A 21,791-nucleotide genomic window follows, 5' to 3' on the forward strand; every position below is an offset into this window, starting at 1 on the left:
TAATAAAACTTGGCTTTTTGTTTATGTGTGAAAATAATTTTAAAGTGACGCAGTATGTAACAATTACGAAGTAAACTTTTTCTTCTCCAAAGGTTTTGCAGGTGCAACAGGAACATTGGGACAACTAGATTCTTCAGATGAGGTGAGATTTAAAACTTATTGAAAATAGAATTTAAAGTTATAGAACTATACAGAATTGTGGTTATTATCTAGCTTAAATTCCTCATTTTGTAGACACGGAAGCCTAGAGTGGAATAAGTTAGCCAAGATTATAGTTATTAGATTTTTACTTCTTTATAATTTATCTCTTTTTTCACAGTTTAGAAATGGGAGATAGAAAGAGATAGAGATCTTTCCTTAGGCAGATATCCCTAAATTGACCCAAACTGTCAAATATATAAGGAAATTGTTTTAAGAAATTTAGCTAAGTCTGCAACAATGTATTAAAAGAATATAAAAGGTAACTGCTTTTCCAATTTCAAAAGTTACACCTTATATGTTATACCTTATTTAAAAAAGCAGTGTACTCGGAAATAGACTGTCAGTTTGAAATTTTAACTTTTATAGTATTTATTAGTGTTTATTAAATACTTCTGATAAATCCTTTATAGCATTCCTATATTTTATTAGCATACAATTTATAAGGGAGAATTTTTTTTTTTTTTAATGTCTGTGTATAATCTTGATGCCTATGAAGTGTAGATTCCTTTTTTTGGTCAAATTTAATGATTAAAAATTTAAAAAACCAAATTGTATTATATTTAAATATACTATTTTAATGTAACTTTTTCTTTGAAAAACCATTTTAATTTGATACTATCACATGAAGTAAGCAAGATATCCTCTTTTGGAAAATATGATTTTTGTTATTGATGTCTCATAATTGATTTAATGCCTTATCATTTAAACTTCCTAGTAGTATTTTTCCCCCTCTAAAAAGGCTCCCACAAAATGCAACATTTTCTGGAGTCTCTTATTGGACACACAGTTTTAAAGAGTTTTCAACAAATTAGAGAGGAAGTTTCATATGCTGTTTACAAGTTTGACTCTGGAATTAGAGTGCCTGGGTTTGAAACGGGCTCCTGTACCAATTAGTAGTGTGATTTTGGGCAAGTGTCTTAACTTCTACATGCCTAAATTTCCTCTTCTGCAAAGTGGAAGTAATAAAAATATTATTGCCTGGGGTTATTGTGAGGATTGAATGAGTTCATATATGCAAGCACTTAGAGCTTAGTGCCTGGCATATTGTAAGCACTAAGTATGTGTCTGTAAAATAAAATCAAATCTTTAAAAAAATTTAATTTTTAGGGGCACCTGGGTGGCTCAGTGGGTTGAGCCACTGCCTTCAGCTCAGGTCATGATCGAGCCCCTGGGATCGAGCCCCACATGGGGCTCTGCTCAACAGGGAACCTGCTTCCTTCTCTCTCTCTGCCTGCCTTTCTGCCTGCTTGTGATCTCTCTCTGTCAAATAAATAAATAAAATCTTAAAAAAAAATAATTTTTAAAAATCATTTAAAAATACTGTAAATGGTTAGCTAAAACCTTTGCTTTTTTTTTTTTTTTTTTTTTTAAATTTGACAGAGATCACAAGTAGGCAGAGAGGCAGGCAGAGAGAGAGGAAGGGAAGTAGGCTCCCCGCTGAGCAGAGCCTGATGCAGGGCTCAATCCCAGGATCCTGGGATCATGACCTGAGCCGAAGGCAGAGGCTTTAGCCCACCGAGCCACCCAGGCACCCAACTTTTGCTTTTTTTAACTTCAAAGAGTTACAAACAATTTTGCTATAATGACAAATGGGAAAAAAATTACTGGTAGTTAAAACAGACTTACAAAAAAATCAAATAGACTTTAAAAAATACATATAAACATTATTCATTTGAACTAAAATAGTATTAATTCCATTTTGAAGCTAGGGGAGGGGAGTGATGGAGGTAAGAATACTAATTCTTCATATGTCAAAGAAAGAAGAAATAAGAAGGGATTAGATAATAGGCATGTAGTTTTGCTTTATTTTTTTAAGATTTATTTATTTATTTTATAGTGCTCATGTGTGAATGGGGAGGTGGGGAAGGGCAGAGTATCCTCAAGCAGCCTCCCCACTGAGGGTGAAGACTAACATGGGGCTTTGATCCCAGGACCCTGAGATCATGAGTTGAGCCGAAATCAAGAGCTGCACACTTAACCAGTTGACTGAACCACCCGGGTGCCCCTAGACATTTTTTTAAAAGAAGATTTTACTTAATATATTTTGAGAGAGAAGGAGTGGGAGATAGAACAGGGGAGGGGCAGAAGGGAGAGAGAGAGAGTCTCAAGCAGACTCCACACCAACCACTGAGCCTGACTTAGAACTTGAGCTCACAACTGTGACATCATGACCTGAGCTGAAATCAAGAGTTGAATGCTTAACCGACTTGAGTCACCCAGGGACCGCTAGACATGTGTTTTTAGTGACTTATTCTGCTTTATTATTTCTTTTTTTTAAGAGAGAGAGAGCAAGTGAGCTGAGGGGATGTGGGCAGAGGGAGAGGGAGAAAGAATCTTACTCAGGCCCCATGCCCAGTGCAGAGCCCAATGTAGGACTTGATCTCATGACACTGAGATCATGACCTGAGCCAAAGTTAAGAGTGGGTGGCTTTACTGATTGGGCCATCTAGGCACCTCTATTCTGCTTTCTTTAAGGGCATTTTGTGGAGAAGCAGAATGTCCTGTCGAGAAGATGAGATCTGTGAAGACTTAGAAATTGTATATAAGTGGGTACATGAGCACATTTTTGTTTAAAGCCAGCCGACAGGAAAGGGGCCTGTATGTATCATCAGTAGTAACTGTAGAAGATTATTTCATAATAAAATGGTTTAGTGATGTTACAGGACATTTTTAAAGATAATCTAAACATCTAGATATGATTTAGAACAATAAAAGTCTATAGTTAATGTTTGTTTATATGATACGTTAGAACCTTCATACTGTTTTAGCGTACATGGCATCATGGATCTAATAAGAATTCTACTTTATTTTCATGAATTGAATCTGATTTCTGGACATATAGAAAGCTGATATTCAAAATAGATACTTTTCTTCTCTATCTAGGAAAGAACTAACAGTCATTTTTGTCTTGGCCTAAACTCTCTGAATTACCTTTTAAGTTGCCATGAATTTTATGGTAGGGTGCCAGAAGGAAATCCTTTTTTTTTTAAAGAAAATGGTATTTATTTATTTATTTAGAACATGAGCTGGGGGGAGGGGACAGAGGGAGTGGGAGAGAGAAGCTCAAGCAGACTTAATGCTGAGTGCAGAGCCTGATGTGGGTTTGATCTCATGACCCTGAGGTCATGACCTGAGCCAAAGCTAAGAGTCGTACACTCAACTGACTGAACCACTCAAGCATTCCTAGCTGGAAATCCTTTTGTGTTTGTTGGAGAGAGAAGTAATTTCTGGGCGGATATCAGAGGATTTGAAATATGGCTTTTCTTTCTTTATTACCATTGCTTCTAATCTGTCCTTATATCTTTTCTTCTGTTCTGTCTGTTCATTCCCCTGGGATTCTTTGTTTCAGCAACTTTTGTGTATAATGTTTTATATAATAATTTGTTCCTTAATTATGATTATGCCTCAGGGTGACTATCATCTTAAAAACTGGGTGGTGACAAATTCAAATATTCATTTCATCTATCCTCAAAATACATCATTTTTTGAGAGCAGCAGAGAATTATTGTTAGAACATGTGATATATATTTAACTTAATCATTTAGAAGTAGTTTAGACTCTGATTTTTAAATCATATTTTATAATTAAAATTTTAATTTATTTAAAAGTACTTTTTATAATTTATATATTTATTATATTTTCTGGTTGGGATAAAAATGGGGTCATTTGGGCATTTGAAAACTTGAGAATTTGATGTAGAGTTGTTTAGCTGGAAGTGGATTGAAGAGATATCTATTTTATTTTTTTAAGATTTTACTTATTTGAGAGAGACAGAGAGAGCAAGAGAGAGTGAGAGAGAGACAGAGATCATGAATTGGGAGGGGGCGGAGGAAAAGGGAGAAGCAGGCTCCTCACTGAGCTGGGGGCTCAACATATGGCTCGACATGGGGCTTGCTCCCAGGGCACCTGAGCTGAAGGCAAATGCTTAACTGACTGAACCACCCAAATACCCCTACTTTAGTTTTTCTTTAAGAGAAGCTTGAGCTTTAAATTTGGGCAGACCACAGTTCGAATTTTGTCTCATAATTATATCACTTTGTTTTTTGCCAGTCATTTAACTTCTGAATATCCATTTTCTCTTGGAAAAGTGATGAGAATTCTGTTAGGATTAAATCCGATAACATAAAGTACCTATCACAGATAAGACACAGATTAGACTCTAGATAAATGTTTTTGTCCTAGTACTTTATGTGAGGAGTGATTCAAGTATTTGAATTTTTAGCTATTGTGGGTCATATTATCACATTTCTACTCATCTTTACAGAGGAAATAATTTACTAAAGCATGTTTTAAAACAATGAAGTTGATTAAAAAAAAAGATTTTATTTATTTATTTGACAGAGATCACAAGTAGGCAGAGAGGCAGGCAGAGAGAGGAGGAAGCAGGCTCCCTGCTGAGCAAAGAGCTTGATGCGGGGCTCATTCTCCATCCCAGGATCCTGGATCATGACCTGAGCCAAAGGCAGAGACTTTAACCCACTGAGTCACTAGGCGCCCCAGTGAAGGTCATTTTTAAAAATTTAATTGAAATATTACCCAAGTAATGCACAAATAGATTGTAGTTGTTTTGCCAAACAGTTCAGATTAAATAAAAGTCCCCTCTCTACCCTTCCTAATACCAGCTCTTCTTTGGGTAACTACAGTTAATAGTTTGGATGTCTTTGACAGATCCTCTTCTATCGAGTTAAATAACTGTGTGTTTATAGAAATGCATTGTGTGTGTGTGTGTGTGTGTGTGTGTGTTTGAATAAATAAAAAATATTATGCCGCTTTGTATCCTTTCATTTACTCCATAGTGTACTGTGCATATTCATCTTTGTCAGTACTCTTTTCATTTGCTATGTAGTATTCTGTAATTAAACTACAGCTTATCCAGTCATGTCCTTACTTTGCAGTTTTTTATGACAAGATACAGTGCTTACATTTCTTTTTGTGCAGGTGTGCGAATAGTTCTCTAAGATGTGGAACTGCTAGGTCACAAAGTATGCACAGCTTAAATTTTAATAGATTGATTTCTTTCTGATTATAAAATCACACACATATTTAAAATGAAAAGTATGGAAAAGTATAAATTTAAGACCATTACCTATGGCCAGTCCTAAAGGGTTTTTAGTGATAAAGGGAGGAAATTTTCTATTTTAAGATTGTGATCATGTTTTTTGTGTGTGTGTGTTTTTTTTTTCTTTTTTTAAAGATTTTTATTTATTTGGGATGCCTAGGTGGCTTAGTCGATTAAGCGGCTGCCTTCAGCTCAGGTCATGATCCCAGCATCCTGGGATCGAATCCCACATTAGGCTCCTTGCTCCACAGGGAGCCTGTTTCTCCCTCTGCCTCTGCCTGCCACTCTGCCTGCCTCTCTGCCTGCCTGTATTCTCTCTATCTCTCTGACAAATAAATAAATAAAATCTTTAAAAAAAGAATTTTTATTTAAAAATTCTTTAAAAAAAAGATTTTTATTTATTTATTTGTCAGAGCACACATCATGTAAGGGAACAGCAGGCAGAGGAAGAAGCAGGCTCCCTGCTGAGCAAGGAGCCTGATGCAGGACTCTATATGATCATAATTTTTTATACAAACATATATTCATTAATGTTTTATTGATGTGTGTACCACAAGGTCTTTGCCTTTTTTTTTTTTTTTTTTAAAGATTTTACTTGCTTATTTGAGATAGCACTTGCACTGGCACAAGCCAGGGGTGGTAGGCAGAGGGAAAGAGGGCGAGGGAGATGCAGGCTCTCTGCTGAGCAGGGACCCTGACTGTGGGGTCAATCCCAGGACCCTGGGATCATGACCTGAGCCAAAGGCAGATGCCTAATGGACCAAACCATCCAGATACCCTTGCTTTTTGGTTCTGAACACATTTTCAAATCTTGAGTTAGTAATAGAAGAATCATATAATACAACAAAAACAAAAATGAGAATCAGGAGGAAGCAATTTGAAAGTTATAAAAATTACTAATGCTAGAGCGAAAAGAGACCTTGAAGTTCATTTTGCCTAACTTACAGATGAAGAAGCTGAATTCCATGGAAATAACAGGTTCACTCAAGCTAGTGAATTTCATTTACTAGTTTTTGGTAGAGTTGGAAGTGGACACTAGGTCTCTTATCTAGTTGGTCTAGTTGGTTTAGAGTTCTTTCTGTGAAGTGGATAAACGATTCTTTGATTATTATTGCAGTACAACACATTTGTCCTAAACTTTGTGACCTAAAATTACCCTTTTTTTTTTTCCCTTACAATTTTATGACTCAGGAATTTGGGACCCGCAGCTGGGCATTTCTCATTAGGGTTTCCTCATGAAGTTCTAGTTAGTTGTTGGCTGCCACTGCAGTCCTCTAAGTCTCAGCTGAAGTGGAGATTTAAGGTGGCTTACCGGCAGGACTGGTTGTTGATTGCTTACAGTCTGCAAGAAGCTCAGCTGGCTTTTGACCAGAGTGCCTACAGGTGGCTTCTTCAGAGTGGAGGTCTCAAGTTGTTACATATTTACTGGCTTCTCCCAGATTTGAGCTGCTGGAGAGCAGAAGCTGGACAGCCTTTTCTGAGCTGGCCTTGGAAGTTACATAGTGTCACTAAAGACTGCATTTTATTAGTTGGCAGTTGTCAAGGTGGGTCCAGATTCAGTAGGAGGGGACATAGATCCCACCTCTAGAAGGAGGAGTGTCAAAGAATTTGTAAACACGTTTCAAAACTTCTAAGATATGACTTTGCTGTTTTTTTTCCTGAATTCACTTGCTATCCAAAATAATGACTAGTGATTATAGCTAACTAACATACCAACAATTGATTATAGATTTTTCCATCTACTCAGTGCTTTTTTTGTTGTTGTTGGGAAAACTGTCACCTGACAGTAAAATAATGCTGTAAGCAGAAATGGTTATTGTAGGATTTTAATTAAAATTATAGAGTTTTCTTTAAGTGTGGTAGTTACTATTGAAGATCAAGAAAATGAAAGTTTACATTTAAAATTGTAAGATACATATTTTTAAAGTTGATCTTTACTTTTCTGAACTCCTTTTAACTCTGTAAAGGAGAAAGCTAATGCAGGAATAAGATAAAAAGAGTATGACAGAAAAGTACCCAGATAGACATGTTCCTGAGCAAATAACCTATTTATGCCATTTAAAATTCATTAAGGCTTTTAAAGCTATATTGATTTTTTTTTCTGCAACTATAGGCACAAATGATATGTTTGCTTTTTAGTATTTATATTTGAAATTTAATGAAGACCTGGATATGGTTAAAGCTTAGAGTTTCTATACCCTTACCCTGCAGGGCCATGGGATTATTGAGCAGACGTTTTTCATGATTTCATTCTTGTAATTTAACATTGATATAAAAAAACAGGATGAGAAGAGGGCAGTGACATCTTCATTACTACTGTAGAGAAATGACTGTAACAATGAAAAAATGTAAGAATTTAGAATTGGAGAGACCCCAGAGGTAATCTGTTCTTACCCCTTTGTTTTAAAAATGAACAGATGTGAAACTATTAACAGCAGCAAGATTTCTATTTGTAAAGAGTTTTATTGAATGAGGGTACATGTTGCAGTCTACTTAATTTTATTCATACAAGTTGTGTCAGAAATTTGTCTCTGCTCTCCCTAGAACATTATGTACTCAGCAGGGCTATTTATACACATGACATTCTTCATACTACTACTTCTTATTCTTTTTTTGTATAGCTCATATGAAATAGGAGTAGAAAATGTTGTTTGTGTTATATGGAACTGAAGAGAAAACAAGGACATTTGACTTTATAAAGTATTTTTAAATTTACCTTTATATTTTTTGTTTAGATCAGATAATTCAGTTCAAAAGATTATCTGTAGTATTATATGTACATAGGTCTAATTAGAGTTTGTTAGAGAAAATAGGATCTTTTAAATCAAGATAATTTTTTAAGATTATATTCACTGTCGCCATTACTATAGCAATGTCCGTATGTGTGCAATGACCAGATCATTAATTTCTGTGACATTGATGTACTTAGCTATTAATACAGATGAAGGCATTTAAGACACTTTTCCCTCTGTGAAACTGTAAAATTATGAATGTCCATTGTGCAAAAATTAAAAAGTAGAAAAAAGCATAGAAAGAAAACATGGTAAATATTTTCAGCTGTACCACCAGAGATAACCATGATTTATTAATTTTGCTTGTTTACTTCTAGTCTTTTTTTTTTCTTGCATACTTTTAGGTAATTGAGAAATACTTAAAGTAAGTTACTATGTAAATATGCTTTCAATACTCTTGCCTTTATTCAAGACAGAATCCAGATGAGCAGTTAAAACTAATTTGTCGGGCGCCTGGGTGGCTCAGTGGGTTAAGCCGCTGCCTTCGGCTCAGGTCATGATCTCAGGGTCCTGGGATCGAGGCCCTCATCGGGCTCTCTGCTCAGCAGGGAGCCTGCTTCCTCCTCTCTCTCTCTGCCTGCCTCTCTGCCTGCTTGTGATCTCTCTCTGTCAAATAAATAAATAAAATCTTTAAAAAAAAAAAAACTAATTTGTCAAAGTGTGGCAAAAGCAGGATTATTGAAATTGAAAGACAGAGTTGCTTTTCATAAATTAATAGGTAAAAGAAAAAAATTAGTATTATTTAGTTTTATTTTGGAGGTAGAAGGTTTAATTCTAATCATAAAAAATTACTTTAATGGTTATGAGGTAGAGAATCATAGAAACTTTAGGCAGGAGCTTAGAAATGTCTAGTGAATTGCTTTTCCAGTGCAGGAATTGATTTTACAATATTCCTGACAGTTGGTAAGCCTTTTCATAAACACTTGGAATGATAGGGAGTTTACTTAGTTTCTGAGGCAACTTGTTCTTTTGTTTGATAGCTCTAATTATTATATATAAGGATGTTCTTCTCAATACTGTGCTAAATATTATAATTTTCACACATTTCTTATTTTTTTCCTTTAGAAGTATTTTTATTTTTTTAAAGATTTATTTACTCACTTGAGAGAGCAGGCGAGCTGCAGTGAACATGTATGCCATTGGAAGCACAGCAGGAAGGGGCAGAGGAGAGGGAAAAGCTGACTCCCTGCTGGGCAGGGAGCCCTATGCAGGGCTGATCTCAGGACCCTGAGATTGTGACCTACGCCAAAGGCAGATGCTCAACTGACCGAGCCACCCAGTTGTCCCTGAAAAGTTTTTGTTTTTACTTCCATAAGACACCTCCTTAAATATTTAGCTTTAGTGATTTAATATTTTCTGCTGTACATGCCTTTTTCATCTATTCACTCCCCTTTCAGTGTGTGATTTGATTCCATACACAGGCATGGGCTCTCTTTCGATAAGCATACTGTTGGTTAAAGTCCATTTTTTTTTTTTTTTTTTGGTAGGCCTTTTAGCATTTATGCTAGATGTTGGCAGGAACCCAGTGGTCAAAAATGAAATGCCTAGGTTTGACCCTCCTATCCCTCCAACACTGAACAGTTGACAAGCTAGAGGTCCCTCTCTGCTTTGTACTTGTAAAATTGATTTAAAGTAAACAGTCTCAGATTATAGTGGCTTACTTAAGTCTATGTTTCATTTTATTGTTCTAGTCTTCAAGATCTTTGGATTTTATTTTTATAACCTGATATGTTATATATTCCTTTTAGCCTTGTATATTCTGTATTAACAGCCTTTGAGTATTATTTTAACAATCTGTGAATTTACCAACTTCTTTTTATGGGGGTCATATTTTTTTCATCTGCTTAGTAAATTCATAAAATAAGAAAGGTTAATTTGGTTGTAAATTTTACAGGCTAGGAATTTGAATGAGTTTTTGGGATCTTATCTCATTTTGGACGTTATACATATTTTGTGCCTGAAACACATGTGGGAAGGTGTCACTTCCCTGCCCAGGTATTATTTAAGATTTCAAAAGTGTTTTTCTGGGCTGCACAAATGCTCTCTGGATAGAGGTTGTACTTGATTTATTTCCTTCCTTGTCCATTGAACTATGATTTTTTCCCAGGGTTCTTTCTCTGCTGCTTCTTCATGGATAAATAGGGAAGAACTAAAACTTACTATCATGGATTTGGGGTTGGGTGTGGCACTGTGGTTATGATAACTGTATTTTCATCTTCCTTAATCCTGAAATTCCCACCTCTGGGAATTCTTCCAGTTGTTAGAAGTATTGTTTTTCTCAAGACAAAATGTGGGACTTGTAATAGATAGCATAGTAATCAATTATCTTGAGCACATCGTCACAGGATTGGAAATCAGAACCATATTTAAAATTTATTTATTGACTTAAAACTATAATCCATATTCATTGTTGAATAAATAGAAAATAAATGTTAACAAAAATATAAAATTATATATTACTCTATTATTTAGAGGTGGCTAATTGTAGACATCTGTAATCTAACAGATTTTATATGTAGTATATTTTAATAGTTTAATGGTTTCATCCTATACATACTACTCTATAGCCTGCTTTTCTCACTAATGACAGTTTTGAACTTCATAAGGAATATATTTTAACAGGTTTTATATGTGTATGTTATCAGTACTTAAATGTTTTATACTCTTTATGCTATTCTATATAGCATGCCTTTTTAATTTTTAATAATGGTTTTTGAAGAAATACCTGGTCACAATGAAAATAGATCTCTAGCATTGTTTTCCTTAGAGTACAGGTATGCTCTGATTTATTTACCTAATCACCTGCTGTTGGAAGCCAAAGTTTCTTTTATTTTGCATTACAGGTAGCATTATGATAAATAGTTATTCATCTAGTCCTTATTCAGTTATCTGTTTCTTTAGGATAAATTCCTATAACTAAAACTTCCGTTGCAATGATAAATACACCTAGCGGCTTTTGACATGTGTATTGACAAATGGCCATTCAGAAAAATTGCAAGAGTGTGCGTTTTTCCCTCCCTTCCTTTAATCTCCCTTCCTAGCTGTATTTGATAATGTACCATGATGTGAAACCCAACTTACTGGTCTGTTTCCAGACTTCATCGTTGTGGTTTTGTTCATGCTGTCTTTTCTTGGAATGGCTTTCCTCTCCTTTGCTTGGTTAATTTTACTTGTTTTTTAGACTGTAAGGTTGGGAAATTTATAGAACTTTGTTATGCCATGACCATTGCTTGATCAAGGATGCTCTTTTTATAGGGAGTTTGTATTTGAAATTATCAAGTAATCCTAGCCTGGGTTATAGATTATTTCCCCCCCCAAATTTGTCTTTTCTCTGAGGATTGGGAGAACAGTTTTACAAATGGCTGATAGCTAGATCTCACACTTTAGAGCCCTCTGGACCCTGTGTCATGATTTTATATTCTTGTGTCTGCTTTTTGTCTCTTAAGCCTCCAAATTTCATTTTGGCAAGTTACTCCAAGAGAAAGTGAAGGTGGTAGAAGAGGAGGAGAGTGTAGTTTGACTGTCAGTACTGCTGCCAGGTGGTAGGTGGTCAGAGAGGACTGGCAAAGGTCGGGATTCACAGGAAGGGCATACAGAAGTGCTGGGTAGATGCTGATTGACAGAGCTAAATGGTGTCTTTGGAAAATCGAAGCCCTGAGGATGGATGCTAGGTTTGCCAGAAACCTGAAGTTAAGGCTGTGGTGTATAGGCTGAGAAAGCCATACAAGTTGATAAAACAGCAGTATGAAGCCAAGACTGACTACTTTTCTGTGTTGGAGATTTGGTGGGCGTAATTGAGAAAGTACCTGGGAATTTGTACCACAGTTCTAACTGCCACCACCAGCACAACACCATTGTTAGTACAGCAAACTACCACATGTCTTTACAAGATCATTTGGCTCATATATGTTGGAAAATAGGAAAAAGATGTCAGGATTACATGGAGGTTTGGGATTCCTATGCAGTCTTTCCTAGTTCAGGAGAACTAGGATAATGGGGTGTAGAATCCTCTCCTTCAGCTGGAGGGGAAAAAACGTGAATTCTGCTGCCTTTTCAGCAATATTTAAAGAAATTTAGAAATGAGCACTTGCATCCAGGGCTCCCTCCCCAGGAGGCACACCTCTAGCTTCACATTGGTTGCAGGAGGAGTAGGCTGTTGCTTCCTCTGCTCCTTTTCCCTCTGTGTTGTCTTAGCTGGCTAGGTTCCCATTCTGTTGTTGTGATGCTGTGCTAACATCCCCTGAGACAGCCTCAAACCACTGTAAGATGTTGGTGTGGGCATCCAAATGATATCCCCAGAGACTGATTATTGCTTTTGTTACTTCTCTGGTTACAGACTTGAATAGATTGTGAGGGTCTGCCCCTCATCTTTTTTTCTCCATAGAGGCTTTGTTATTTTTCATGTGAGTTTTTTTTAGGAATGACTGTATCACATATAAGCAGAAATGCCTGTATTTCCTTCCTGGATTTTTTCCCCTAAGTAACTTAAAAAATTTTTTTTTTAAACTGTCAATTTACCTTTTAATGTCCTATATTTATTTTTCAGAATTTGATTTTTTGAACTCATTTTTTCTCTCCAATTCTCCAAAACCTTTTCTCTATTCATTGTTTTAGCCCCTTTCCCTTGCTCTCCTTTCTTCCTTTGCTAATCTGCTTCCCTCCTCCTCTTTATATTCTTTGTGCATTTGATGTTACATTTATAAGGTTAGGAAAGTTTTTTTAATAGGAAATTTTTTATTTTGACATTTTCGGGTCTTACAAGTCTTTCATTAAAAGCACAGATTAGGGATACCTGGGTGGCTCAGTTGGTTAAGCAGCTGCCTTCGGCTCGGGTCATGATCCCAGCGTCCTGGGATCGAGTCCCACATCGGGCTCCTTGCTCAGCAGGGAGCCTGCTTCTCCCTCTGCCTCTGCCTGCCACTCTGTCTGCCTGTGCTCGCTCTTTTCCCCTCTCTCTCTCTGATAAATAAATAAAATTAAAAAAAAGCACAGATTAAATTTAAGAGTTCTTGTATTTTAATACTAAGGATTTTCATTATATATTATGCTAATTTTAAAATAAAAAATTTATTATGGTATATACATAAAAATGAAATGTGTTGATTAATACTATGTAAGCATGCCTGTGTTACATATTTGACATAATCTATAAGCATATTTCTACTTTATGTGAAATGTATACATTCATGAATAGGACTGTATATGATGGTAATTTTGTTTTCCTCCAGGAGGATCAGGATGGGAGTCAAGGTCTGGGCAAGAGAAAGAGGGTCAAACTAAGCAGTAGCACCAAAGGTATTTATATTTAATTTTTTCCTTGTGTAAAAAGCTAAAAATGAAAAACAAGAAACAAATTTTTTACTACAGACACAAACTGATAGTTAACAGAGGGGAGGTAGGTGGGAGGATGGGTTAAACAGGTGATGGGGGAGTAAGGAGTGCACTTGTTGTGATGAGTACCAGGTGGTGTATGGAGTGTTGAATCACTCTGTTGTATACCTGAAACTAATGTGACACTGTGTGTTAATTAACTGGAATTTAAATGAAAACTTAAAAAAAAAGCTAAAAATGTTTAATCATTAAGAACACTTAGTGGGCTAGCCATTTTGAAGGGAGAGTTATGTTCTTAAATTTGTCTAATGATGGAGAAAGTATTGTTAGGGGGGTGATTGTGGGGGACCTCAAAAGCAAATGAAACCCTTACTATTAGAATTTTGTTTATTTATTTTTTTCATAAGATGTGCATTATTATATTTGAGCCATTAAAAAAGTGAATCTTTTCACTAATTCCTTGATTTGGATCCAATGTTTTTGGTATAAAGTTTAGATTGAGTTACGTCTTTTTATAATCTGGGGTATGTAGTTTCTACAGTGAAAAAACACAAGTATGGGAGAGATGGTGAGAGAGAGAGGTAGGAGGCGGGAGAGAATAAAAATGAGTGGCACTTTTTTAAGGGTTCAGTTAGGGCTCAATATGTTTGCTCAGAGGAGGAAGTAGGTATGTCTGTAGTAAGGGACTAGATTATTGATAATAATAAGTAATATTTATTGATCTTTTTGTACATGCTAGACATAGTGCCAGGTATTTCACATAAGTTGGTTCATTTGATTCTTAAAGTCACCATACAAAACAGTAATTATTATTGTTATTATTGTTATTGCTGTTATTACTATTTTATGAATGAGGAAATGGAGGCATGTTAGAGATCACAACTAATGAGAAATAGATCCTTAATTCAAATACCAGAGCCTAAGCTGTTAATCACTGTTTTCTTGACCCTTACTAAAAAATTTTCTAGAGTACTTATTACTCGCTGACAGCCTGTGCTCTGGATTTTTGCCATGGATTTCCAAATCTTAACATGGTCTATATCCTGGGATAGTATGGTCTGTCTGTTAGAGAGTCTCCAGAGGTTGAATTATTATTTTGATGAAAAGAAGATAATTATTATTTCTGGTGCTGAGTGTATCTTGTGGAATATTTACAACTGCTTGGAAAGGTGGAGCAAGCAGGCAGTTTTAGTTGAGGCTCATTTTGCAAGTCTGTTCAGAGTTAGTTATGCTGCTGCGTTTAATTTGGGGCTCCCAGTGTTGGGGACTGCTCAGGATCCTTCTAGCCAGACTAAGAAGACAGTAAACAGATTAACAGGAGAAAATAAAATTTAATGGTGTATGTATGGGGAATTCACACAGATGTGGAAATTCCCAAAACAGGCAAAATAAAGTATATAGGTGATTCTGAACTAGGGAGAAATGGGTAACGGTCTGGAACTGCAAAGGGAAGACATGCAAATCACAGGAAGATGGGAAAGAGTAAATATTTGATAAATAAATATTTGCTGGGCCTCTTAGAAACAATGGGACACAGGTCTTGCTAGGTTCCTCCCTGTCTACCATACTTAGTTTATATCATAATGTAGTTATCTATGGTGATAGCTCTCTTTCTGGAGCAGGTCCTCTATCCGAATTCTTTTTAGGTTGTTGATGGGGAAGGCAAAGAGGTTTTCCTGAATTTGCTGGATTTTGATTGCTTTTGTTTGATATAGTTGACACACAAAGTTACATTAGTTTCAAGTATACAACTTAGTGATTTGACAAGTTTCTACGTTATGGTATGTTCACAAGTGTAGGTAGCTACCATCTGTCCTGTAACATCACTATGGCAGGATCACTAACTGTATTCCTTATGGTCTGCTTTTTATTCCTGCGACTTACTGATTCCATAATTGCAGGCTGGTACCTCCCTCTCTCCTTCACCCTTTTTTGGTTATCTCCCCACCTGTTCTGTTCTGGCAACCATCAGTTTGTTCTGTGTATTGATAGGTCTTCTGATTCTGCTCTGCATGTGTGTGTGTATGTGTGTATACACACATATATTTACATATATATATTTTAGATTTCGCTTATGAGTGGAATCATATGGTATTTGTCTTTCTCAGTTTGACTTATTTCACTTAGCATCATCCTCTAGGTCCATCATGTTGTCTCATGACAATCCCATCCTTCATTATGGGTGTCTAATGTTCCATTGTGTATATGTACCACATTTTCCTTATCCATTTGTCTGTTGATGGAAACTTCCATATCTTGGCCATTGTAAATAATGCTGCAGTAAACATAGGGGTGCATATATCTTTTCAAATTAGTGTTTTGGTTTTCTTCGGTTAAATACCCAGTAGTGGAATTACTGGATTACATGGTATTTCTGTGTTTATTTTTTTGAGAAACCTCCTCATCTTCATACCAAAGGAGTCCATCTTGGGGTGGCCTGCCCCTAGGGCTCCACCCTAGCAAAGGGCATGAAATTTGATCTGTGGTCCAGGATGCACATGTGTACACATGTTCCCCTTCTTCCTTTCCTAGCAGGGAAATTGTGATGCCTGAAGGAAATGAGAACTCATATGGTGACCTGGCCTTTGACTTACCAGAGTTGTCTGTGTGTTTACTTGAGTCCTTGACATACATCTGAGTTGAAGTGGACTCTTAGATACATACTTGAGTTTCAGTTTTAGAGATGCCTTAAAAAAATACTTGATATGGTGTGAGAGGTCATTGTTTTCCTACAGTCTGGTCAAATGTTGGGTGAAGATACTTTCTATGGAGACTTAAAATTGAAGCTTATTTTATTCCTGATTTTTTTTCATATTTGAGATTAGATTCTCTTCTCTTCTTTCCTCCACTGGTGAGAAGTGCTACAGAGATTTAAGACTTGATCAGTTACCAATTTTTCTTTAAGTATGTGCATGGAAGAAATGGCTTTTTGAATTAGTAGAACCTCTGTTTTTAAAAAGTGGTAGTTGTTTTTGAAGATAACAGAAGTCCAAGAATTGGTTTAGTTTTTGTAAGAATTTGGTTCAGTGGTTTGATAGTGAGCTGAAAATTAAAAGATAATAATAGGCAAGAGGTTGAGGCACTGTGCCACATTCACTGTCTCATCTCTAAACCTAAATTTTAAGGATGAAGAAACGGAGGCCTATAGGGCTTCAGCTAACATGGCTGAGATTATTGAGCTCCTGAGTTATGGATTCTGGATTCAGCTGTCTAATGAAAATCTTTATGTTACTCATGCATTTGTACCACATACTGATTGCTCAAAAATCTCTTTTTACAGTTTGGCTTAAGGTAGTTTAGGCATTCTAAAAATCATGACAATTTAAATCCAGATTTTAAAGGCAAATATGTCGTTATACATAACTAATGGAAGCATTCTAACCACATCTCCATAGCATAACACAAAGCACATCACTCATGTTTTAAATATCTTGGGAAAAATGACATCACTTATTTTAAGAACAATAACAGTGAAGATACTGTGGTTTTTTTTTCTTTGGCGATGAAAAAATGGAATCATACATAATTGCAGTTATTTTGATTTTAGTAGGAGCTGTAGCTTTTCTGGTTCATTTGGATTATTTATTTTAAAAAATGAATACCTTTATATATATATATATATATATATATATATACACACATATATATTATATATATATATATACACACACAAATATATATAATATGTATATAATAATTATGGTAGCTCCAGGCTTTCATTTGGCAAATGCAGACTTGCAGAGTCATAACTGAGTTCTAAGGTTAATACTACAAGTTTTTTTAACTTTGTAAATATTTTTAGAAACACTTATCTTTGAGGATTTAATTAATTTATTTTTTTGGTAGTCTAAAATTTTCAATCATATTAGTGCTAAATGAATTGTAAGACTTAAACTGACATCAGTAATATGCTCTGGGTTATATTCAAAATTAGAATATAATTTTGTCCATCTGATTGACTTGGGCCCTAATTTTATTTTTTTGGCTTTGAATCTGTCAGTGTGTGCCTTTGAATATATTTTACCTCAGTTTTTGCAAGATTTATTTATTTCTATTTTTAAAATCATTGTTGTATCCTCGGAATGATCTAATTCAGGAGGAAGATATTTCTGTTTCATAAGTAGAAAATTCTGACATTTAGAAAATAAAGAATAAATAGTTTCCACTGAGATGTATAGCATAATCATATATATATATATATATATATATTTTAATTTTTGAAGATTTTTATTTGTTTATTTGACAGACAGGGATCACAAGTAGGCAGAGCAGTAGGCAGAGAGAGAGAGAGAGGGAAGCAGGCTACCTGCTGAGCGGAGAGCCTGATGTGGGGCTTGATCCCAGGATCCTGGGATCATGACCTGAGACAAGGCTTTAACCCACTGAGCCACCCAAGCGCCCCTGTATTTATATTTTTATCGCTATTAAATATTAAATCCTTAAATATAAATCCTTATATTTATATTATATTATATTTGTATATATTATATTATATTATATATATCCTGTATTTATATTTTTATTGCTATTAAATGTTAAATCCTTAAATATAAATCTTATATTTATACCAAAGGCAAACTGAAAGGGAGTTAGGAAATTGGGATATAACTTTTGGCTCTCTGTAGTTAAATTTGTAGTATCTGCAGAATAATGGAGATTCTAAAAATTACTCTAAAAATAATGGGTTATTAATTATTAACAGAAAAATTGGGTTAAAGTTGTGTCTAATAAGTATTGATTCAAGCCTGTTAAAATCAGAATGTTTTAGGGGCACCTGGGTGGCTCAGTGGGTTAAAGCCTCTGCCTTCGGCTCAGGTCATGATCCCAGTGTCCTGGGATTGATCCCCGCATCAGGCTCTCTGCTCAGCAGGGAGCCTGCTTCCCCCCTCTCTCTCTGCCTGCCTCTCTGCCTATTTGTGATCTCTGTCTGTCAAATAAAATCTTTAAAAAAAAATCAGAATGTTTTAAAGAAGAATCAAGAGAGATATGGCATGCTTATTGATGGCCTGCTTATTGTTATATTTTTTAAAAAAGATTTTATTTATTTTGGAGAGAGAGTGTGTGAGTGCAAGAAGGGGAAGGAGCAGAGGGAGAGGGACAAGCACACCCTGTGCTGAGCGTAGAGCCAAATGTAGGGCTAAATCTCAGGACCCTGACATGATAACCTGAGTCGAAATCAAGAGTTGGATGCTTAACTGACTGAGCCCCTCAGGTGCCCTTATTGTGACATTTTTAGACCCATGACCTGAGGAGATGTGGTGTGACCACATGACTCAGTAATAGGAGAACTGTGAGACTGAGGTACGGTAGGGTTAATTGAAAAAATGATTCAGGGTTACTCTACAAGACAACTTGAACTATAATTCAATTTAGGGCTATACATGGGTTTTTTGTCGTATGTAATATTACTTTCTAGAATCCTTTGTTTAACTCTAGTCCTTGTGTAAGCATTATCACTGAACCAATCCATTCACAGTTGACACTTGTTGTATCCTCTAAAGTGTCCTTATAATGGACCTGATAATCCAGAGCAGTAGCCCAAGCCCAAGATCATTTGCTCCAACAAAGATGAAGTCAGAATTTTGTAGTTCTTTTTTAGGGATAGACACTAAGGTGAGAGAAGGAAATAGCCAAAGTATTAAAAATATTCAGTTCATTATATACCTGTTGAGACCTTTCTGTTGATTCAGTGTGACAAGGTTGCAGAGATTAGTAGGAGACAGAATAGTCCTCAAGGAGTAGCTTAGAAATTGGCTGTGTAGTAACTTTATCCCGTTTTGAATCCTTATATTTAAAAGGGGCATCCATTTTCTGTTTCCCTGTGCATAAAGAAGGGCATCTTGAGTTCAGAGCAAGTAAGAATGTATAGCATTCTTTATAATTTTCCTGGTATATTCTTACTAGGTAAGAAATAAATGCTTCTGTATATACTAGATTAAGCAATACATTAGTAATTACTTCCTGTAGCAAAATTAGTATTTCATTTCTGAATAACAATTTTAAAGAAATAAATTATTGAATCCTATAACAATTTCCCCCCTTTTCTCTAAAAACTAAAAATGAAGAGATTCAATAACTTTGGGCTTTATGGCTTTAATATTTTGTTTTTAGCTTAAAATTATTATTAATATTAGTAAAATACCATAAATATTGTTCTTGTAGGATAATTATTTTGAATCTTAGAAATTTTAGATAAATTACTTATGTTAAGGGCAAGTAATTACTTATTTTTTAAGTAACTGCTTCCTATTTAAATATAAGGATTAAGTATTTTATTGTTTACCATGGAAATTGTAGAAACCTGGATTGATGATGTCAGTATTATTGAATTATTGAAAGGGTGTCCTTAATTTGTTGATACACTCAAGTGTTTGAAGTTAATGGTTATTAATTATAGTAAGGTTTAAATGAGATGAGCAGCTTAAATCATTAGGTGATAAGTTTTCTTTTTTTTAATGTAGATCAATCTATAATGGATGTTTTGAAACATAAAAGTTTTCTAGAAGAACTATTGTTTTGGACTATAAAGTATGAATTCCCTCAGAAGATGGTAACTTTCTTACTCAACATGCTTCCAGATCAAGAGTATAAGGTATCTATGTTTTTTCCCTTCCTTTCTGAACTTTGCTCCTCTTTCTTTGCCTTTTCATCATAAAATTTTTTGGTTTGTTTTTAAGCTGTGTCTTATTTTATTGTAGCTTCAAGGACTGAGATAACACTAATAAAAAGCATTAGCTTCTTTTGTTGTTAAAGTAGGTTTTGCACAAAAAGCACAGGATCATAGATCTGAGGCAAAGCAGCTTTACAAAGCAGTATTCCTAAGAGTAGTCTGTCTGCATGGAACTTGGTCCAAAGAGAATGCTAGGGGACACACAAAAACATAATTGCACAAGTAAATAATGTAGTCAATTAAATTGTGGTAGGTTCTCCAAAGGAGAGTTACAAAGTGCTATGAGAATGTTTAAGGGGTCAGCTGAATTTAGATTGTGGGATTATAGGGGCATCTGGCTCGTTCAGTTGGTAGAGCTTGCTATTCTCGATCTTGGGGTGATGAGTTCAAGACCCATGTTAGGTGTAGAGATTACTTAAAAAAAAAAAAAGTGGTTTGTGAGGTTAGGTTTGAGAAAATCACAGGGTCAGTTTCTGCTGGCCATAACCATTAAAGACAGAACAGTTATTGACCTGTATACACAGGTAGATAGGTGAAGTCTGTAGTTCCAGAGGGTCTAGAGTCTCACTTATGATCATCATGTGGTTATGGCAAAGTGACACAGCCTAGTGTAAGAAAAGAAAATAAATTATGCTATCCTCCTTCTTCTTTTTGTTTTTGGCTGTAGTTCTCCTTATGGTTTATATAGTAAAGCCTCTTTAGGAGTTACACTTTAATGAATAATGGTATTGTTTTATGTCTTTATACCTGGTTAAGAAAAGAAGAAGTGGTGTGTATGTTACATAGAGAGAGTATTTATTTACTCAGATAGCGGTCAGTTTTCCAGTCAAAGAGGAGAAGACATTTCTTTTGGAATTAATCACATTGATTCTCTTGATTTTAATTATATTAAATCCTCTGGTATGGTTTTAAGCTGAGACTTTAGATTTTGTTGTTAAAGTAGATAGCACAGAACAAAGATACCTACTTCGACATTAGTGAATTGATATATTTGTAACCAAAGTGAAAATTGGTGTTTTTAAATCATGATATTTATAATTGTTCTAAAACTTTAATAATTTAAAATGTCTATTAAAATTTTTTTAACTATCCAAGTATTTTGCTAATGTTTCAGACAAAAGAATGTGACTACCATCATCATTGAAACCACTTTTAAAATTTCTGTGGGTGTCATCATAAGCTAATAATAGCTCTAAAATGTTAATATAATATATTGGAAAATGTATTATAAAACTCAAAGTTAAACTAATATGTTTTTTTCTTCCTATTTAAAAATTTACAGGTTGCTTTCACAAAAACGTTTGTTCAACATTATGCTTTCATTATGAAAACACTGAAGAAAAGTCACGAGTCAGACACAATGTCTAACAGAATTGTGCATATTAGTGTTCAGTTGTTCAGCAATGAAGAGTTAGCCAGACAGGTAACAGAAGAATGTCAGCTGCTGGATATTATGGTCACTGTGCTATTATACATGATGGAAAGTTGCCTTATTAAAAGTGAGCTACAAGGTAAACTCAGAATTATTTCACTAGTTTTATTATTGGTATACTTTGTGTAACTCGTCTTAAAAACCTCTTTACATGGTTAAAATAGCTTTAAAAATATTACGAAGTAATACATCTTTGTTAAAGAATTTTTTGAAAAATTTCATCAAAATTTAAAGACAAACTTTATTATTTTTAAGGCAAACTTTAAAATTACCTTTAGCTTTGTTATTCACAAATAACTGTTAACA

At 35.1% G+C, this 21,791-nt stretch overlaps 1 protein-coding gene across 3 annotated transcripts in view; it reads left to right on the plus strand.

The window, feature by feature from the left end:
- Positions 1-21,791, plus strand: part of UBR3 (ubiquitin protein ligase E3 component n-recognin 3) — a 253,610-nt gene that overhangs the window by 39,306 nt on the left and 192,513 nt on the right. For all 3 annotated transcript variants that reach the window (XM_044242304.1, XM_044242307.1, XM_044242306.1), the window contains exons 5-8: positions 93-142; positions 13,281-13,347; positions 19,845-19,975; positions 21,336-21,564. In XM_044242304.1, coding sequence (XP_044098239.1) covers positions 93-142; positions 13,281-13,347; positions 19,845-19,975; positions 21,336-21,564 — 477 coding nt within the window. The remainder of the gene's footprint in view (positions 1-92; positions 143-13,280; positions 13,348-19,844; positions 19,976-21,335; positions 21,565-21,791) is intronic.

The sequence above is a fragment of the Neovison vison genome, chromosome 3 (assembly GCF_020171115.1).
Source record: "Neovison vison isolate M4711 chromosome 3, ASM_NN_V1, whole genome shotgun sequence".
Classification (NCBI taxonomy): domain Eukaryota; kingdom Metazoa; phylum Chordata; class Mammalia; order Carnivora; family Mustelidae; genus Neogale; species Neogale vison.